Source organism: Ovis aries, chromosome 15 (assembly GCF_016772045.2).
Source record: "Ovis aries strain OAR_USU_Benz2616 breed Rambouillet chromosome 15, ARS-UI_Ramb_v3.0, whole genome shotgun sequence".
NCBI lineage: Eukaryota > Metazoa > Chordata > Mammalia > Artiodactyla > Bovidae > Ovis > Ovis aries.
In genome coordinates, this window is record NC_056068.1 from 17,351,242 (window position 1) to 17,372,394 (window position 21,153).

The window sequence follows — 21,153 nt, forward strand, 5'->3', positions numbered from 1 at the left end:
CCTGGAACAGGAAAGAGACATTAGTGGAAAAACTGGAGAATTTCTAATAAGGTCTGTAGTTAATTCATAGCAGTAAATCAATAATGTTTTCCTGGTTTTGATAGTTATGCTATAGTTATATAAAAAGTTACCATTTTAGGAAATGGGATGATGTATATTTGGGCATGCTCTGTTATTTTTACTTTTATGTGCTAAAATGAAAGTAAACTGTAAAAAAAAAAAAAAGGATATTATGAAGAATGCCTTTTTGGGGGGGAAGGGGAAGCATCAGTGGAGATGATCATATGGCATTTTCTTCCATTAAACTAATCAGGAAATTGAATTAACAGGGTTTCTAACATTATACCATTCTTTCATTTTAGGAATGAACACAAAGCCCCATTTTTAATGGATAAAAATTTATATCCCAAAGGGATTTTGACATATATAGCCAATAAAAGTTACTCTCAAGATTTTTCTGTAACAGTTTTTTATATATTAAGTGTTTAAATTTTATGTTTAGTACATAATCACAAAAATATTTTTAGGATCCCCTCATAGATTTATCCTAATGTAACTTTCATTTTAATCTCTTTGTTATCAGTACAGCAGATTTTAATAGATGAATCAAAGAAAAGTGAGTTATGCTGTGAATTGTTTAAATAGTTGTTTTAGATATTTTGAACTGGAATCTCTAGGCTAAAAGTTTTCAGTGAAGGTAGTATCTGCTTCTAGCAAGTGTGAATTTGTAGAGGCATTTTAATGTTCAGTGGTCCCACTGGCCACTCATGCAAGAGAAAATCTTCTTTATACTTATTGAATCTAGAATTTTATTTTATTTTACTTATAAACCAAAACACTTTTGCATGATACTAGTAATACACCTCATTTCTAGATGTGATATTATGTTATAAATTAAAGAATGGTAATATATATTTTGTTTGAAATCTTAAATTTTTTTCACCGTTGGATATTTATCTCATCTATAGTAATAGCACTCATGTTATTTGAGTCACCAAAGCACCTGTGTTGAATTGAAGTTGGGATCATGTATGCTGCCAGTTTGTCCCTCTGGTTTGTGACCTGAGAGGAGTCTTGCCCCACTGGTTTTAATTAGCCTCACGCTAATTGGCCTAGTTTGGGTTGAGTGCCCAAACTTGGGTCATACGCTTTGTGTGTAAGTGTGTCTCTGTACACATGTTGCAAGCATGCTTGAGTCATCAGTATATATGTGTTTGTAGTAAGTATTATATAGTGATAACTTGACTCATCTAGGAGATAACCCATTTAGCAACTTTACCTACTTGCACTTCAGTGGAGAACCTAGAAAGTATGTTAGGCCAAGAGTTCTGAGCAGCTGCATTGTATTAGATGTCTGATAGGCCTACTTCAGCTTTTACTTATAGGAGAGCAACTTAGTCCCACCTAGATCCAATTATACACACAGTTCTAGTAAGATTGATTATCACTGGATAGGCCTGTGGCAGATGAGCAAAACTGAGTAAAAGGCTTCAGAGCTCTGCTGCTTCAAGAGGCACTATTGACCGCGAAAAGTGACACTTAACAGTAAGAAAAGAAGGAGAAAAAAACAGTCCCTCTAAACTGATGTTGCCATTCCTTCAAAAAATTTTCACACTGTTGGATTAAAAGTGTGGCTAATATTGTAACATTTTCCATTTTCTCCAAATTTAGAAATTTTATGGCAAATTTACTGATTATTAAGTAGATTAGAGGGCCTGGGACAAACTGTTAACAAAAGTGTGGCATTTGCCTACATTGTAGCAAATGTAGCAGTGAGATTATTCTCCTTTTATGTAAAGTATACAAAGTATTTCCTTTTATATATCAATCAATGCCCAAAAGAATGAGAAAAAATATAAAAGAAAATAACTTGAAAGAAATTTTTTCTAAGGCTACTAGTATTTTAGGTGATAGTCTTATATACCTCATATGTTTATTATTTATTATGCACCTGAACTATGTCAAGCCTTGTGCTAGCAAGGATAAGAAGATAGAACTGATTCCTGACTTCAAAGTAACACTAGAATTAAATGGAATGATGGAATAGAGAGAGTGAAATGGTGATGGCTAGTCTTCATTTCTTCACAGTGACCAAAGTTCTGAAAGGGAGGCAGCGTGTTACACTGATTAGGGGCATACATGTTGGAAGAAGGTGAGGAGTTTAATTCCATTGTCATTTTACCACCTGTGTGCCCATTATCAATTTCTTCAAATTGTAAAGTAGGGTAATACCTACTTGTGTTTAATGCACTACCATATCAAAACATTTAAGTGCTGTGCCTAGCATGGTAGTTTTTACTTTTAGTGCTGTGGTTTACAGAAGTTGCTTACTTATTCTCAGACAGAAACTATTTTACTACATATACAAAACATTGAGTAAAAAACTGAATTAGCAACAAGGTCACAAGTCATAAGTTATTAGCATTAAAGTACTTGTTAACCTTCAAGTATTTAAGTATATTAAGGGTGGTATTTAAGTATATTAAGGGTGGTATTTAAAAAGTCAAGGTGAGTCTAATTGGCTTCATTGGTCTATAGAGAGTTACTTGTATAACTAGTTTAGAAATGAAGCAACTTAACACTGGTTATAAAGGTTTAAAAAAAAAAAGTTAATTTTGAGAATAGCCATACATGGAATAAATGAATTCTTAAATACATAATAGATATATTTGTATGGTTAAAGACCTGATAATGATAAAGTAGAATCTTAAGGTGGAGTAATCTAGAATAATTTTTAATTTGATGACTATTTTATAGCTCAGGGAAAAGCAAATTATTACTTATATGGAATTACATAACAAAAGTCAGAACTGTTCCTATTGCTTTCATTAAACTTCAGTGAAGTAGCATTAATTGTGCAAATTGAATACCACTAAAAAAGACTCTACTATGTCAGTTAGCCTACCTATCCAAACTTTCATCTTCACAGACCTATGCATTCATTCATTCAACAAATACTGAGTGCCTGCTGTGTTTTATGGCAGGCATCATCTTTGAAGAGTTTTGCTATAAAGGAAGGTAAAACATCAAGCACATTGATAGTTAAAGTGTTTCACCTTGCAGACCTCTGGGGAGATTGCTATGGATTTAGAAGTTGTGCTCATCTCAGGCAAAATACAGGAATTGATGACATATGGCAAAAAGTTTTTTTCTTCACGGAAGCTAGCAAAAGGAGACAGAAAGGGAATACAAGGTGAGAGAGATGGTTTATCACTATCCTTTCCATTCAAGATGTATTTTTCAAATAACCAGTATATACTCAGGGTTGATTCTGTTTGTAGGACTTTGGTAAATGATGGGGAGAAAAATACAAAAGAGCAGTAACATGGTCCCTGCCCTCAAGGATCTGACCCTCTTGTGATGGCAAGACTCTTTGGAAATAAGCAACTGCCCTTTCTTCTTTTTGCCTATATAAAGTAGTTTTCTAAAGAATTTTTCAGTACACAGGGATCTATACCATAATTCTTCTCTCTCTTTTTTTAAAAATTGTTTGCTATGAAATTTTTCAAATATTTACAAAAGTAGAGAAAATAGTGGAATGAACCCTACTCCAAACTCAGCCAGCAGATTCAACAATGATCACTGTTTTGTAATACTTACTTGGTTAAGATCCCTTTTTTCATTTCTTTCCTTTTCTCTTTTCCTTTTTCTCCTTTCTTACTCTTTCTTTTCCTCCCCCACCTTCCTTTCTTTTTAGCATGCAGGATCTTAATTCCCTGACCAGGGATCAAACCCAGGCCCTCAGAGTGAAAATACAAAGTCCTAACCATTGGACCACCAGAGAATTCCCTTTTTTCTTTCTTCTCTTTTTTTCCAAAGTTTAAAAAAATTATGATGTACATTGCTACACTAAACACGTCTGTATTATAACATTATTTTTAGTGCCTGTATGTGTTTCATCATATTATGCACTATAGAAACCAGTTCTCTACTGGTGGGAATTTTCATTATTATTCATTATTATTATAGTTTATTTTTTATGAATAGTTCTTCCTGGAATATATTTACATGCTTATATCTTACATCCTTCTATATTTTTGACATCTTTATGCATACATCTTTTTTACATGTGGCATTCTCTTGGAATGGAATTTGCGGGAAATGAGATTGCTGAAGCAAAGAGTATGCACCTTTTACAGATTGCTATATAATACCAAACTGATTTTCAGAAATATTGTTGTTCTTATTTCCATTAACAGTATGCTTATTTTTGCTGATCTGAGTTTTGTCAGTCTATTAATTTTTCTAATTTCCTGGTAGTGTAGATTTTAAGATTTTTTTATGTGCATTTAAAAATTACTGGGGGACTTGCCTGCCAGTCCAGTGGTTAAGACTCTGTGCTTCTAGTGCAGAGGGCATGGGTTCCATCCCTGGTTGGGGAATTAAAATCCCACATGGTGTATGGCATGACTAAGAAAATAAGAAGAAGAAAAATCACCAATGAGGCTGAGCGTGTTTATTCTTATTATGAACCATTTGTATTTCTTCTTTTGTGAGTTCAGGCTACTCTTTTATAAGCATCACTTTCATTTTTTACTTATTCAGAAACCATAATATCGTTATTTTCAAGGCCCTTCATAATTTGGTCCTAAGTTCTTTTTCCAACTTAATATTGTCCAAGAAGTCGTTCTACCCACTAAGCAATAATTCCCGATTCATATACTTCATTCTGTTCTTTTTTTTTCTTGGATTCATGTTTTTGTTTGTTTTTTTTTTTTTTGATTCATGTTTTTAAGTATTGTTTTACTATTCTTTTCTGCCTATTCAAATCCTTCAGAATTCTTAAAGCCCATCTTGCAGTAGTCTCTCCAAATACTCTAGCCTTCATCCATTTTCTCTTATTTGAATTCCCACTGTATCTATTGTTTCTACAACTTGATTTAGTAGCAGATTATAGGCTGCTTTATGTTATTTATCAAGCACTGTGGAGTGGACAGAGCACAATCTATCCTTGTGAAGTTTATAGTGTAATAATAGTGTGTTTATTTCCACTTCTTTGCTTTATTGCAGTTGAACTTTTCATATACCTCTGTTACGTATGAAGAATACATACATATAGTACATACACTACATACAACTATATACTATAGTTGCATAACCCCAACTGTATTGTGAGAGTATTGAGCATATAAACCATGCCTTATCTTCTCTATTTCTTACAACACTTAACTAATTTCTGAGCACATAGGCATTACTAAGTATATACTTGCTCTCTAATATAGTATCAAAAGTCATAGGCTTAGAGTCACGTACCTGACCTCATATTACAGCTCAAGATCTTATGAACTGTATAACATTTGAAAGTAACTTAGCCTCTCTAAGTGTATTTGCTCATATGTTAAATACCTGCTTCATAAGGTTGTCATGGGTTAAATGCCATATTGGTGTTAATCAGATGATGTATGTAAAGGATTTAGCACAATCTTTGGGACAGCATAGGTTCTCATTAAAAGATATTAGTTATTTTAATAGTTTGTTTAACTTTTCAAGCTAGAAAGTGCTTCAGTAGCCTTTCTGTTTTTTCATCAGTAACCTGTTATATCCCTAATTCCTTTCATCTAAGCAGTTACCAAATTCTGCTCAATTTACTTCAGCTATCTTGTCAATGTAGCCTCTCTTTATTTTATTTATTAATTCATTTATTTTTTTGGTTGTACCAAATGGCTTGCAGGATCTTGGTTTCTTGATTAGGAACTGAACCCAGGCCCTTAGCAGTGAACGGCTGAGTCATAACCATTGGACCACCTAGCCTCCCTCTCCTTTTAATCCTCACTGAAACCTATAGTAAGAAATACATGTTTTATTATAACTTAGTATGTTCTTTGTTTATTTACTCATATCTGAACCAAAATTATACGAAATAATATTCATTGTTATTATATATGAAGCACTCTGATATTTTTGTTGTAGTTCTGTTCTGTATTATTTTTAAAAGAAAAGCTGGTCACAGTCACTAGAATATTTCACAGCAAACAGGTTGAAACACATAACTAGATTTTTTGGTGTCTGCAGACTTTGGACTACTCCAGGACACGACTGAGCGACTCAACTGAGCTGAACTGAGAGCTAGATTATGTTCAAGTGTAAATTTTCAGTGAAATAGAAAACAGATGATTTTAGAAAATAGAGTTTATTTTAGAAAACAGAGCTTGTTTTGGTTGCACTTTTTTATTCATTATAAGAATAAGTTATATATAGTTGGATGTATCTATTCTCTGTTGAAGGTGGGAGTGTCCTGTTGTACATATTCCAGAGCCAGTGTAGAATGAAATTACTCAGTAATTGGGTCAGAGCTTCCCACCTTGGCAGAAATTTCTCAACCACTTCATATATCTATTGCTTTTCTTAGGATAGAATTGACATACATGGACTTTAAAGTTATTAGCATAATTCTCAAAGAAGGAGGGACCTAAAAACTTTTATTGCAGAACTTTTTTTAACATTTTAAGAAATAGAAACAGTGGTATAATGAATCTCCATTCCCAAATTCAACTTCAGTAATTAGCAACATTAAGTCAGTTCTAAGAGGAATTTTTAGCAAAGAACTTGTAAGGCACATATAATTCCCTTTCCTTAATACAGATAGCTGATCTGTTTTAAGAAGAAGAGATACATCAGCCTTAGTGTACCTTGTATAGGTAATCACAACCTATTCATTTTGGTACCTGCAAGGAGAGTAAAAATATATGACACAGAGGAGCAGTGATGGAGTGGGATGGATTTTCCTGAGACCCAGCCAGAACGTTAGACCCTGATCATCTTACTTAGAATCTTTCAACAGCCTTGTTTGTTAGTCTCCCTACTACCACTCAGTACTACCTACCTTGCTGCTGTTAGACTGATCTTTTAAAAATGACTTGGTGGGGGAATAGAAGTTCATTACATTTATCTTCTGTTTAAAACCTTTCATACCTATAGAATGGGCTTCCCTGGTGCCTCAGTGGTATAGAATCTGCCTGGCAATTCAGGAGACACGGGTTCATTCCCTGGGTGGGAAAGATCCCCTGGAGAAGGAAATGGCAATTCACTCCAATATTCTTGCCTGAAAAATCCCATGGACAGAGGTGCCTGGCGGGCTACAGTCAAGGGGTTGCAAAAGTCAGAAGCAGCTTAGCAACTAAGCAGCAACAACAACCTTTGAAGTCCCAAACCTTAGATCTTTATTCGTAATCTCGCTCCAGTCTACCTTTCTAGCTTTCTCTCCTATTATCTCTTCACTGCCATATTCAGTTTCATATTCTTAGAATAACCAATCCATTTTAAGACTTATATTCACTTTTCAGGATCCAATTTAAATTTCATCAGGTGGATGAGACCTTTTTAACTACTCAGAAAAAAATGATAGTTCCTTTGTTTGTATGTGTGTGTTTTGCCACTTAACTGAGTTTATTTATTAAAGTTTGCCCTTTATAAGATAGTGATCTTCTCCAAATCTGAGGTCATAGCTTTCTTTTCTTGGTATCCTAACACTTCTTTGGTGCCCACAGCAGTGATACCTACTATGAGTTGAATTGAATGTTCATACTTTTAGAATTTTAGCATCTAACTTCAACACAGGTTCTCTCCAGATAAGAGTTCATTAAAGTTTGTTTGTTTTTTAATTTAATTTTGTAGATTAAATTTTTTTTTCCTTCCCTCACTGGGGACTTTTACTGAAATTTCTATAGAGAACCTGAGTTCCTAGGCTTTTGCTTAAGGGGGAGTATATTTGGTAAATGAATATAGAGTATCCATCTTCAGCAATCCTCTAATAAAGGTAAGTAAAATCTACTTTCAGTATACTTAGTTTTTTGCTGTTGTTGAATAATGTGGTTTTACGGAACTGTAAAGCAAAATAGAGTGGAGTAGATTTGTGCCTTATTTGTGCTTACAATAGCCTTGACCAATTTTTGATATATTTCAGCTCATGGAATGCTGTGTAAATGCCCTGGTGACATCCTTTAAAGAGACTATCTTAGCAGAGTGCCAAGGCATGATCAAGCGAAACGAAACTGAAAGTAGGTAAAACACTACATGAAGTTATCATACTCTTTTAATAGGATATCTTTGAAGCACATCACTTTAAATACATTACAGTTAGATCATTCTTTTGTACATAGGTACTTGCATTATGGCAAACTGTGTAAAGAAAAGGATCAAAATATTTAGCATAGTTAGAAATGCTGTAAAGAAGATTATGAACTTGTATTTTAAGCATTTTTTTTCTCCTTGGGTATCAGTATGTTTGTATGTGCTCATGTACATTTCAATTTGTTCTCAAAAGTAAAACTCTGCTTTTAAAGGCTAATTTAAATGATAAATGTACAGTATAGGATAGAACTAGGTAATTTGACTTTTGTGTGGAACTGTATGACAAATATTTTTAGAAAGCAATAAAACTCCCTGTGTTGGTAATCTTGATCCCTCTCCCCCATAAAGTTATATTTGGGGATGTAGAAAGTACATTAATACCAAAAGAAATACATACCAAAAAGAAAAAATACCCATATCCTTACTGCTCAGAGACAACCACTTTTAACATTTTGATGTATTGCTCTCTAGATTTCATGTTATAAAATTTCAAGGTCCTATTTAATCTAGTTGTATTTGAAGTATGTACTTCAGTTCACTTAAATCTATACATTCTTCAGAAGTATTTTTGTAGTAAAAGCAAGTTTCTCACTTGGTACAAATGAAATATTTGAATTTCTGTATGCCAAACTAAGTAGCGTCCACTGATCCAAGGTGGGGGTTAACAAGAGAAAGTTTTATAAACTGAAAAATTCTTTATGAATACAGTTTTATATTATCTTATTACTCTGAATAATCTGAGGACATGATTATTTTACCCCTTGATGTTGCTGTGTATCATGTGTTTAATATTACATCTAACTTACGAAATGTACTTATCTTCTGTGTAAACTTCTGTGTTTCTTAGAATAAATATTTTCCATTTTATTGAAAGTCAGATGACTCACCTTTTAAGAGGAGTTGGGTTTTACAGTATGTGATCACTTTTAGAGTTTCTTTTAAAAATAATTTGTGTCAGACTGAGAAGGTAGGTCAGGCAGTTATAGTATTATGCTTATGCTTATTATAACAACTCCTAAACTAATTGTACTCGCAGAATACTGTTAAAGCTGTCAACTTCCAACTAATATTTCCCCACACTCTTATTATCATAGGCATTCTAGATCCATGATACAAATCAAAGAGAAAATCTATTCTGATGGATGAAATGATTACATGAGTATGTCCTATCCTTTCAGAATTACATTTAATGTTTTCATTGATGGACAAAGTTCCTAATGGGATAGAACCAATGTTAAAAGACTTGGAGGAGCATATCATCAGTGCGGGCCTGGCAGATATGGTAGCAGCTGCTGAAACTATTACTACTGTAAGTTTTCCTCAATGATAATAATAGGTGTATATCATGGTTATTTTGTAAATGCAGGATCAGGTATTTAAACTAGTAATTGATGGTAAAACAGTGATGTTGGAACACCTTTCCTAAGAAAAAAATATTTCAGAAAAATTTCCAAATTTTAAAGCTATAATGATTTATTAAAATTATGTTTATATTTTCTTATTTTATTTATTTTTTAGGACTCTGAGAAGTATGTTGAGCAGTTACTTACACTATTTAATAGATTCAGTAAACTTGTCAAAGAAGCTTTTCAAGATGACCCACGATTTCTTACTGCAAGAGACAAGGTAATATTCCTGTATGTTAACACTGTTGTCTTAAGTTAATTGTAGTAAGAAACTTTCATCATTATGCTATTAAACTATAAAGTAAAAAACCTAGCAACTCTTATTTTTCAACAGTGGAGAGCAACCATATTACATATGATTTCTTATATGCTTTTGCAAGGATTGGGTATGGTTGTGAACCAGAATTTAGCTAGAAATTAGCTCTCTTCCTCATTTTTTCAAGAATGTTTTCCTCTTTAGAATATTACTGATTATTGAATTCCTACTCATCCTTCCTTAAGACTCAGCTCAAAGTACACTTCTCTGGGAATTTCCTTGATACTCTGCCTCCTCCCACATCCTATCCCAAGCAGAGTTGATTTCTTTGTCCTACTTCCTTTCCTACGGCTCTTATGAGAGTTATATCACATTTATCCCTGTTTTCCATACCTTATTTCCCATCATTATAGTCTAGGATAATGATAATGAAACATAATATTATCCTTAAAGTTGTATCTTTTTAAATGTCATAAACCTATCACTAGAAATTACCATTAGTTTTTCCACTCTTAAACTACCTTTCCTTACTTCCCAAGTGAAATATTTTTCTAGACTCTAAAAAGACAATCAGCTTTCTCCAGTAGCTTTTTAAAAATCACTGTTTAGATAGATAAATGGATAGAAAGGTACATAGGTAAATAAAATATGGAAGGGATTTAAGGGAGTGTGGAGGTAATAAGGTGGTTGGAAATATTAAATTGAATGGCCTGCAAAGGCTATATTTCTTTATTTTTTTATTTTTTATTTTTACTTTATTTTGCTTTAAATACTGTATTGGTTTTGCCATACATTGACATGAATCAGCCACGGGTATACATGAGTTCCCAATCCTGAACCCCCCCCTCCCACCCCATATCATCTCTCTGGATCATCCCTGTGCACCAGCCCCAAGCATCCTGTATCCTGTATCGAACATAGACTGGCGATTCGTTTCTTACCTGATAGTATACGTGTTTCAATGCCATTCTCCCATATCATCCCACCCTCACCCTCTCCCACAAAGGCTTTATTGAGGTGACATTCAGATTAAGATTGAAGTTGATTAAGAAATAAGTCACCTGGTTGTCTGAGGGAATAATGCTTTAGCCAGAAGGGACAGCACTTGTAAAGACTCTAAGGCAAGACTGTGCCTGTCATATTCCAGAACCAGAAAAGAAGGAAATCATTGTGGCCAGAGTGAATTGAGTGAGGGGGAGAATAGTAAGAAATCAGAAATGAGTAGTCAGGGATAACAGGAGACCAAATCATCATAAGACTCTGAGAGCCATGGTAAGGAGTTTTAGTTCTATTCTGAGTAGTGTAGAAACTCATAGAAAGATCTTAAACTAAATGACAGGATCTGACTTAACATTTTATCAGAATCACCTGTCTTGCTACAAAAAGAAGAGGCTGAAGGACGAAGCAAGAATATGGGTTAAGAACCAATTTAAGGAATTCAGTTAAGTAATGATGGAAACGCGGCCCAAAAGGATAGTAGGTGGAGGTAGTCAAAAGTTGTTGGATTTTTAATGTGTTGTGAAAATAGCATATACAGGACTTGATACTGGAATCAGATGTGGAATGTGAGCAAAAGAGATCAGTCAAGGATGACACTCAGAGTTTCTGATCAGTTAAAAGTATATGCTTGCTGAGGTGAGGGAAGATGAAGACTTTGGAAGAAGCAGGTTTCGGGGAGATGGTTAGAGACTAGAAACTCTGTTCTGGACAAAGTTAACTTTGAAATGTTTATTAAACATCCATATGGCAACATCAGATCTGGAGCTTAATGGAGGGGGTGGGCCTGCAAAAATAAATTTAGGACCTTCAGCATATAGATGGTTTTTAAAGCTCTGACACTGGCTATATATAGTCTTCAAATTAAGAGTGAGGGTAGCAAAGAAAGAAACCCAAGGATTGACCTGGGGCATTCTAAAGTTAGTTATTGGAAAAATAGGAGCCATCTTTCCTGAGGAGAGAGGAGAATGCTATGCTAGAAAACAAGTGGGAAACACTCTTTGCAGGAGGAGGTAATGGTTTACTGTTTTCAAATCCTGCTGACTGGTCAGGTAAAATAAGGATCTAACCGACTGTGGTCTACATGGAGGTTGTGAATGACTTTGACAAGAATGATTGATTGGAGTAGAAGTGTTGAAAGCCTGATTAAAACAGTTTCAAATAAGAATGGTAGTAGTGAAATTAATGACAGTGAGTTAGATAATTCTTCTAGAAGTTCAGCTTAATGAGAGACAGAGAAATACGGGGCAGTAGCTGAAGGTGGACAAAGCCAAGAGAGAATCTTTAAGATTTAAAATAATATATATGTATACTGAGGCTATAAAAATAATGGAGAAAGGGAAAATTGATGATGCTGGAAAAAGGAAATTTTGATTACTTTGGTTTTCTCAATGAAATAGGAGGTCATATCATCAGCTGAGAATATGCATAAGGGAGGAAATACTGGATATTTGAGGAAAAAGGTGATATGAAAATATTTTCTAGGAGACTGTGTGGACAAGAGAAAATGTTATGGTTATCAGGCTGCATTAAGACCTCACTTGAGAATAATGATAATCATAACATGACAAGACCATGTTGAAATCATTAACTTGAAAAATTCTATCAGGCCAGATACATCATTTAAAAAAAGCTAATTTGTATTTTTTAGAATTATAATAATTCTTTTAACTGTATTTTAAGTATTAAAAATAATGTTCATATCTTATTTTATATTATTTGCAGGCATATAAAGCAGTTGTTAATGATGCTACCATATTTAAACTTGAATTACCTTTGAAGCAGAAGGGGTAAGTGTTTTAAATCATGTTTATAATTCTTGCATTTTACAGAGTGTGTTATATGTTATTGGATATGCATATGCAAAGTGCCCTATTTCCCTAACCCTATGAGCCTTATTTTTTGTTTTTTTAACTGTTATGATTTTGCTGCCTTTGATTATTAAAAATTCTGTCTTTATTTTAAATTTTATATTATCTCCTCTTGTGACCAAAGAATGTTGACCTTATTTTTTTAAGTTAAAAAAAAACACTTTTGTACTTTCAGATTCTTTGCTTGTTTTCTCTTCCTCATTATTCACCAGTTACTTTATAACCTACAAAAGCATAGACTAGGACTCTCTTCACCATGATGATTAAAAAAAGAGAAATTGGAACTAGTCCAGTGGCTAAGCCTCCACACTTCCAATGCAGGAGACTCAGGTTTGATCCCCTGGTTAGGGAGCTAGATCCCACATGCTGAAACTGAGAGTTCGCATGCCGCAACTAAAGACCCTGCATGCTGCAACTAAGACCTGGCACATCCAAATAAATAAATAAATTTTTTCCAAAGGGATATAAATTTTAATGTAAATGTTACTATTTTTTTAAACTCACTGTTGGTGAGTTCTCATCTCAGGTAAGATGGATTTATTCATGCTAACTACTGTTATAAAAAATCTGAAAATGAAAATTAATGATCTATTAATTAATCTGAGCTAGTTATAGTATCTTTAGTACTAAGTAGCACTAAAAGTTAATTGGAAAAATGATCTTTTGTAATTTTAAATAAATTATACATAACTTTAAAATACTTGAAAATAGGGCTTTGTTTTTGGTTTTGTTTAAATCATTTTCATTTTGTCTTTTTTGTACCATATAAGTTATATAAGTACTAGTACAGTGGAAGACACCTGGGTCATACACTTTTATAGTAACTGGCATTGTTTAGAAGGGCATTTGTTGTGTTCTCTTTATAAATATGAAACATATAACCCTGCATCTTGGAGATTTCTTCATATAAATACATAAAGGTCTTCCTTATTCTCCCGTTTCCACCTTTTTTCAATGAAAATATTCAGACTTAAGAGTAAAGTCTCCTCTGTTGCTTTATTAAATAATGTATCTCCCTGTATATCCATCAGTTAACTTTTTAAGTGCATTTCAAAAGAAGTTGCAAACATCAATAACCATTACTCCCTAAACATTTTATCATGCAGTCATTAATTGAATATTATGTTTGTTTTGAGATAAAGTTGACCTACAGTCATATCCATAAATCTTATGTTTTTAATTTTGTGAGATCTGACAAATGCCTACATCCCTATTAAAATAAACATTATTTTCATCATCCTTGAGAGTTACTTCATGTCCATTCCGAATCAGTCCCACCCCTATCCCCACCTTCTTCCAGAAGGCAACTATTCTGATTATTTCAACATAGGTTAGGTTTGCCTGATCTAGGCCTACATAGAAATTGAATTCATAAAATAGTGTATTATTTGTGTAAAACTTTTTTTCAACTCAGCATAGTGTTTTTAAGATTTATCCATGTTTTTGTATGTCACAGTGGTTATACTATTTCACACTCCCACTAGCATATGATTTTTTCATGTATTTCCCACCAGTTTTTCATGTATTTTTTGGTATTCTTATATTTTTTGAGAATGAGGATTAAATGGTATTCTCATACATCCAGAATGACTGGATGTATGTTCCGTTATCTCAGTATAGTTTTGCTTTGTTTTATTAACTGTGTTGGGTCTTAGTTGAGGCCTGCGGAACCTTGTGTTGCAGCACACAGACTCCAGTTGTGTGTGGGCTGCAGCGTGCACAGCCTTCAGTAGTTGCGGCCGTGGGCTTAGGTGCTCCGAGGCTTGTGGGACCTTCGTTCCCTGACCAAGGATCAAACCCAGGTCCCCCCATCGCAAGGCAGCTTCTTAATAACTGGACCACCAGGGAAGTCCCCTAAGTATATTTTTGATTCCCATTTCCCTCATGACTATTGATATTGAACAGTTTTTCATGTTCAATTTTTCATGTTCAGTTTTTCATGTATTTTTTGGGTATTCTTACATTTTTCTTTATAAAGTGTTCAGATTTTTTGCCTGTTTATTAGTGAGCTATGAGTTCTCATATATTCTGTATATCGGTCCTTTGTTATATGTGTGCTTTTCTTTTGTGGATTCTGCTGTTTTATCTAGGAAACCTCTGTCTACATCTACCACTAGGACAAGAAGATAATCTGTTTTCTTTTAGAAGCTTTGTAATTTGTAGCTTTCACATTTAAGTCTAAGAGCCACCTTAAATTGATACTTGTATATAGTGTAAATTAGGGGTTAAATTTCATTTTTTTCTTTTCTGTATGGTGGCCAGTGGTTTCATCACCACTTATTGGAAATACTTTCCATTCCCCACTGCATTGTTTTGGTGCCTTTTATGAAGAATCAAGTGACTTAAAAATATGTATGTTTTTCTAGACTTTCTATTGTATTCCAGTGAATTAAATGAATATCCTTAGGCCATTTCAAATAGTTATGATTAATAAAGTTCTGCGAAAAGTCTAAGCCAGCTGGTGTAACTTTGTTCTTTTTTTTTCTTGAGTGCTTTTGATACTCTAGTATTTTGCTAGTATATAGAAATATGGTTGTTTTTTGTAAATTGGTCTTATATTGTTACCTTGTTAAAGTTACTAGTTCTAATAGTTCTTTTATAGATTTCCTAAAATTTTCTATGTAAAAAATCATGTAATCTCTGAATAAAAGAGTTATTTCTTTTTATGGTTTGACCCACTGGATAGGATCATAAGTACAGTGTTGAATAGAAATAGTGAGAGTGGGCGTCCTTACCTTTTTCGGCCAGCTTTGAGGAAAAGCCTTAATATTTTGTCTCTAAGTACAAAGTTAGGTAAGGATTTTTCACAGGGATGCTTTTTATTCATAATTTGCTGGAAAGTTTTGATGATGAATGGGTGTTGATTTACTATATGCCTTTTCTGTGTCAAATGACCATAAGGTTTTTCTTCCTTATTATTTTTTCTTTTAAGTATTTTTATTTATTTGGCTGTGTCAGGTCTTAAGTGGCAGCATGCGAGATCTTTCATTGCAGTGTGTGGGCTCAGTAGTTGCAGCACATAGGCATGTGGGATCTTAGATCCCCAACCAGGGGTCGAACCGGAGTCCCCTGCATTGGAAGGTAGATCTTAACCACTGGACTGCTGGGGAAGTCTCTTTCCTTACTCTTTTGATGTGGTGACATACATTGATGGGTGTTGGATTGCTGAGGATTGTTAAAGAAAGATTTATTTAAAGGAATTGGCGTATATAATTGAGTTGTCTTGTGCTTAGTTGCTCAGTTGTGACCAACTCTTTGCAACGCCATGGACTGCAGCTCACCAGGCTCCTGTGTCAGTGGGGATTCTCCAGGCAAAAATACTGGTTGCCATGCCCTCCTCCAAGGCATCTTCCCAACCCAAGGATCAAACCCAGTTCTCCCACATTGCAGGTGGATTCTTTACCATTCGAACCACCAGGGAAGCCCCTCATTACTGTGTAATTGTAAAAGTAAAGTATTAGTTGCTCAGTCGTGTCCAACTGTTTGAGACCCCATGGACTGTAGCCCACCAGGCTACTCTGTCCACGGGATTTTCCAGGCAAGAATACTGGAGTGGGTCACCATTTCCTTCTCCAGGGGATCTTCCCGACCCAGGGATTGAACTCCAGTTTTCTGCCTTGTGGGCAGACTCTGTATCTGGTAGTTCTGGGAGTTGGCAAATCTGAAGTTTGTCGGGCAGGCTAGCAGGCTGGAAATTCTTGGGCAGGAGTTGATTCTACTTGGGACAGAATTTCTTCCTAGAAAGAAACCTCAATTCTGCCTTTTTTTTTTTTTTTTTGAAAATTCATATATATATATATATATATATAGGAATATAGTTGATTTACAACATGTTAGTTTCAGATGTACAGCAAACTGATTAACTTATACATATATATATACCGCACAATTGGACTCATCTCACATGCTAGTAAAGTAATGCTCAAAATTCTCCAAGCCAGGCTTCAGCAAATATGTGAACCGTGAACTTCCAGATGTTCAAGCTGGTTTTAGAAACAGCAAAGGAACCAGAGATCAAATTGCCAACATCCACTGGGTCATCAAAAAAGCAAGAGAGTTCCAGAAAAACATCTATTTCTGTTTTATGGACTATACCAAAGCTTTTGACTGTGTGGATCACAATAAACTGGAAAATCCCGAAAGAGAGAGGAATACCAGACTACCTGGCCTGCCTCTTGAGAAACCTGTATGTAGGTGAGGAAGCAACAGTTAGAACTGGACATGGAACAACAGACTGGTTCCAAATAGGAAAAGGAGTATGTCGAGGCTGTATATTGTCACCCTACTTATTTAACTTCTATGCAGAGTACATCATGAGAAACGCTGGGCTGGAAGAAACACAAGCTGGAATCAAGATTGCTGGGAGAAATATCAATAACCTCAGATATGCAGATGACACCACCTTTATGGCAGAAAGTGAAGAAGACCTAAAGAGCCTCTTGAGGAAAGTGAAAGAGGAAAGTGCAAAAGCTGGCTTAAAACTCAACATTCAGAAATCTAAGATCATGGCATCCGGTCCCATCACTTCATGGCTAATAGATTGGGAAACAGTAGCTGACTTTATTTTTTGGGGCTCCAAAATCACTGCAGATGGTAATTGCAGCCATGAAATTAAAAGATGCTTACTCCTTAGAAGGAAAGTTATGACCAATCTAGACAGCATACTAAAAAGCAGAGACATTACTTTGCCAACAAAAGTCCATCCAGTCATGGCTCAGGTTTGTCCAGCAGTTATGTATGGATGTGAGAGTTGGACTATAAAGAAAGCTGAGTACCGAAGAATTGATGCTTTTGAACTGTGGTGTTGGAGAAGACTCTTGAGAGCCCCTTGTACTGCCAGGGGAGAGCCAACCAGTCCATTGTAAAGGAGATCAGTTTCGGGTGTTCATTGGAAGGACTGATGCTGAAGCTGAAACTCCAATACTTTGGCCACCTGATGTGAAGAGCTGACTCATCTGAAAAGACCCTGATGCTGCGAAAGATTGAAGGCAGGAGGAGAAGGGGACGACAGAGGATAAGATGGCTGGATGGCATCACTGACTCGATGGACATGGGTTTGGGTGGACTCTGGGAGTTGGTGATGGACAGGGAGGCCTGGCGTGCTGCAGTTCATGGGGTTGCAGAGCTGGACACGACTGAGCGACTGAACTGAATGGATATATATATATATATATATATATATCCATTCTTTCTCAAGACTTTTTCCCACTTTGCTTATTACAGAAGATTGAGTAGAGTTCCTTGTGCTTTAGAGTAGGTCTTTGTTGATTATCTATTTTCTATATGCATGTGTGCGTGCTAAGTCATAACCAACTCTTTGCAACCCTATGGACTGTAGCCTGCCAGGCTTCTCTATCCATGGGATACTCCAGGCAAGTGGGTTGCCATTTCCTCCTCTAGACAATCTTCCTGACTCAGGGATCAAATCCACATCTCTTATGTCTCTTGCATTGGCTGCTGGGTTCTTAACCACTATCACCACCTGGGAAGCCCCATTTTATATAGAGTAGTGTGTATATGTTTGTTCTATAATTTTGTCTGGTTATTTTTGGCTGTGCTGGGTCTTTGTTGCTGTCTGGGCTTTTCTCTAGTTGCAGTGAGCACAAGCTACTCTCTAGTTGTGGTACATGGCCTTCTCATTGCAGTGGCTTCTCTTGTGGAGGACGGGCTCTAGAGCGTGTGGGCTCAGTAGTGTAGCACGTGGGCTCAGTAGTTGTGGCTCTCTGGCTCTAGAGCACATGCTGATTAGTGGTCTTGCATGTGCTTAGTTGTTCTGTGGCATGTGTGATCTTACCAGACCATGAATCAAACCCATGTCTCCTGCATTGGCAGGTGGATTCTTTACACCTGAGCCACTAGGGAAGCCCAGTAGTGTATATATGTTAATCCTAAACTCCTGACTTATCCTTCCCCACCCACTTTTCCCCATTCATAACAATGTTTGTTTTCAAACTATGATTCTGTTTCTGCTTAGTGAATAAGTTCATTTGTATCATTTTTTTTTTTTTAGATTTTACTTGTAAGTGGATTCATATGATATTTGTCTTTTTCTGACTTGCTTCACTTATATGATAGGTTCTAGGTCCATCCATGCTGCTGCAAATGGCATTATTTTGTTCTTTTTATGGTTACGTAATATTCCATTGTATACATGTACCACATCTTAGTTATCCATTTTTCTGTCAGTTCAGTCACTCAGTCATGTCGGACTCTTTGCGACCCCATGGGCTCCAGCACGCCAGACCTCCCTGTCCTTCACCGACTCCCAGAGCCTACTCAAGCTCATGTCTGTCAAGTCGGTGATGCCGTCCAACCACCTCATCCTCTGTCATCCGCTTCTCTTCCTGCCCTCAATCTTTCCCAGCATCGGGGTCTTTTCAGATGAGTCAGCTCTTCACATCAGGTGGCCAAAGTATTGGAGTTTCAGCTTCAACATCAGTCCTTCCAATGAGTATTCAGGACTGATTTCCTTTAGGATGGACTGGGTTGGATCTCTTTGCAGTCCATTCCTCTGTCAATGGGCATTTACTTAGGTTCCTTTCATGTCCTATCTATTGTAAATAATGCTGCAGTGAACGTTGGGTTGCCTATATCTATCAAGACCAGCTCGACAAGCAGGGTTTCTGAAAGCACGATGCAGTGAGAGAATGAGAAACAAGACACAAGAATTTAGAGAAAAGCGAGGATCAGGGGACCGACACCGCTCCAAGGTGAAGGTGCGGAAACTGAATCCAAGCCAGCTTGATTATACTTTCAACCGTGAATGAAAGAATAGGCAGGGAATTAAACTATAACTCATGTGGCCTTCAGGGCCAAAGAACAAAATGATCATTAACCATTGAGTAATTAGGAAACAGTAATCAATAACAAATCAGTAGCCAACACTCATATTCTTATCTATAGATTTTCCACCAGATACAGTAAACATGTGACTCTGAGATGCCACTTGAGAAACAGTCTGGGATCCGTTTTCCGACCCCAGGATCATATCTTGTTTTCAAGACTATGAACTGTTCCCTCTGGACTTGTTCCAAGAGTCTCATGCCTTATAGCATCCAGTTTATCAATAATTATAAATTTCTTTTGCGGCCCTTAACGGGGCCCTCTTTTCTTTTATTCTTCCTGTCTCCTACAGTATCTTTTTGAATTATGTTTTTTTCTGGATATATGCCCAGGAGTGGGATTACTGGATCACATACTAGTTTTATTTTTAGTTTTTTAAGGACCATCCATAACAGTTGTACCAACTTACATTCTCACCAACAGTTTAGGAGGGTTCTCCATACCCTCTCCAGTATTTATTGTTTATAGACTTTTTAGACATTAAAAAAAAATCATTTTATTTATTTATTTGCTGTGCTGGATCTTTGTTGCTGCACAGGCTTTCCTCTAGTTGGAGCAAGCAGGGGCTGCTCTCTAGTTGCGGTGCACCAGCTTCTCACTGTGGTGGCTTCTCTTGTTGCAGAGCATGGACTCTAGGGCAGCTTGTGGGTTCAGTAGTTGCGGCTTCCAGGTTCTAGGGCACAGGCTCAAAAGTTGTGGCCCATGGGCTTAGTTGCTCCATGGGATGTGGGATCTTCCCAGATCAGGGGTTGAATCCATGTCTCCTGCAGTGGCAGACAGAGTCTTTACCACTGAGCCACCAGAGAAACCCTATTTGTAGACTTTTTGATGCTAACCCTTCTGACTGGTGGTGTGATACCTCATTGTATTTCGATTTGCATTTCTCTAATAATTGGCCATATTAAGCATCTTTTCATGTGCTTTTTGGCTATCTGTTGTTTTTCGAGAAGTGTCTGTTTAGATCTTCTGCCCATTGTTTGGGCTTCCTTGGTGGCTCAGACAGTAAAGAACCTGCCTGAAGTGCAGGAGATGCAAGTTCGATACCTGGATCAGGAGGATCCTTTGGAAAAGGGAATGGCTGCCCACTCCAATATTCTTGCCTATGAAATCCCATGGACAGAAGAGCCTGGTGGGCTACAGTCAGTCCATAGGGTCACAAAGAGTTGGACATGAATAAATGACTTTCATTTCACTTCAGTTCACTTCACTCTTTGGCTTCCCAGGTGGTGCTAGAGGTGAAGAACCCACCTGCCAATACAGGAAACATAAGAAACGTGGGTTTATTCCCTGAACTGGGAAGATCCCATGGAGAGGGCATGGCAACCCACTCCAGTATTCTTGCCTGGAGAATCCCATGGACAGACGAGCCTGTTAGGCTATAGTCCATAGGGTCACAAAGAGTCGGACACAACTGAAGCAACTTAGTACACATGCATGCCCATCATTTGATTAGGTTGTTTGTTGTTTTGATATTGAGCTGCATGAGCTATTTGTATATTTTGGAGATTAGTCCTTTGTCAGTCACTTCATTTGCAAATATTTTCTCCCATTTTGTAGGTTGTCGTTTCCTTTGCTATGCAAAAGCTTTTAAGTTTAATTAGGTTCCTTTTTTTTTTCCCCCACAATTCTATGAGGTAGATCCAGAAAGACCTTAACTGCAGTTTATGTGGTTCTGCCTGTGTTTACGAGTTTAATAGTGGGCAGTCTTACA

General features: G+C 36.2%; 1 protein-coding gene across 3 annotated transcripts in view; it reads left to right on the forward strand.

The window, feature by feature from the left end:
• CUL5 (cullin 5) overlaps positions 1–21,153 on the forward strand; it is a 126,509-nt gene that overhangs the window by 77,539 nt on the left and 27,817 nt on the right. For all 3 annotated transcript variants that reach the window (XM_042232881.2, XM_004015998.5, XM_042232882.2), the window contains 4 exons: positions 7,904–7,997; positions 9,249–9,379; positions 9,589–9,696; positions 12,454–12,518. In XM_042232881.2, coding sequence (XP_042088815.1) covers positions 7,904–7,997; positions 9,249–9,379; positions 9,589–9,696; positions 12,454–12,518 — 398 coding nt within the window. The remainder of the gene's footprint in view (positions 1–7,903; positions 7,998–9,248; positions 9,380–9,588; positions 9,697–12,453; positions 12,519–21,153) is intronic.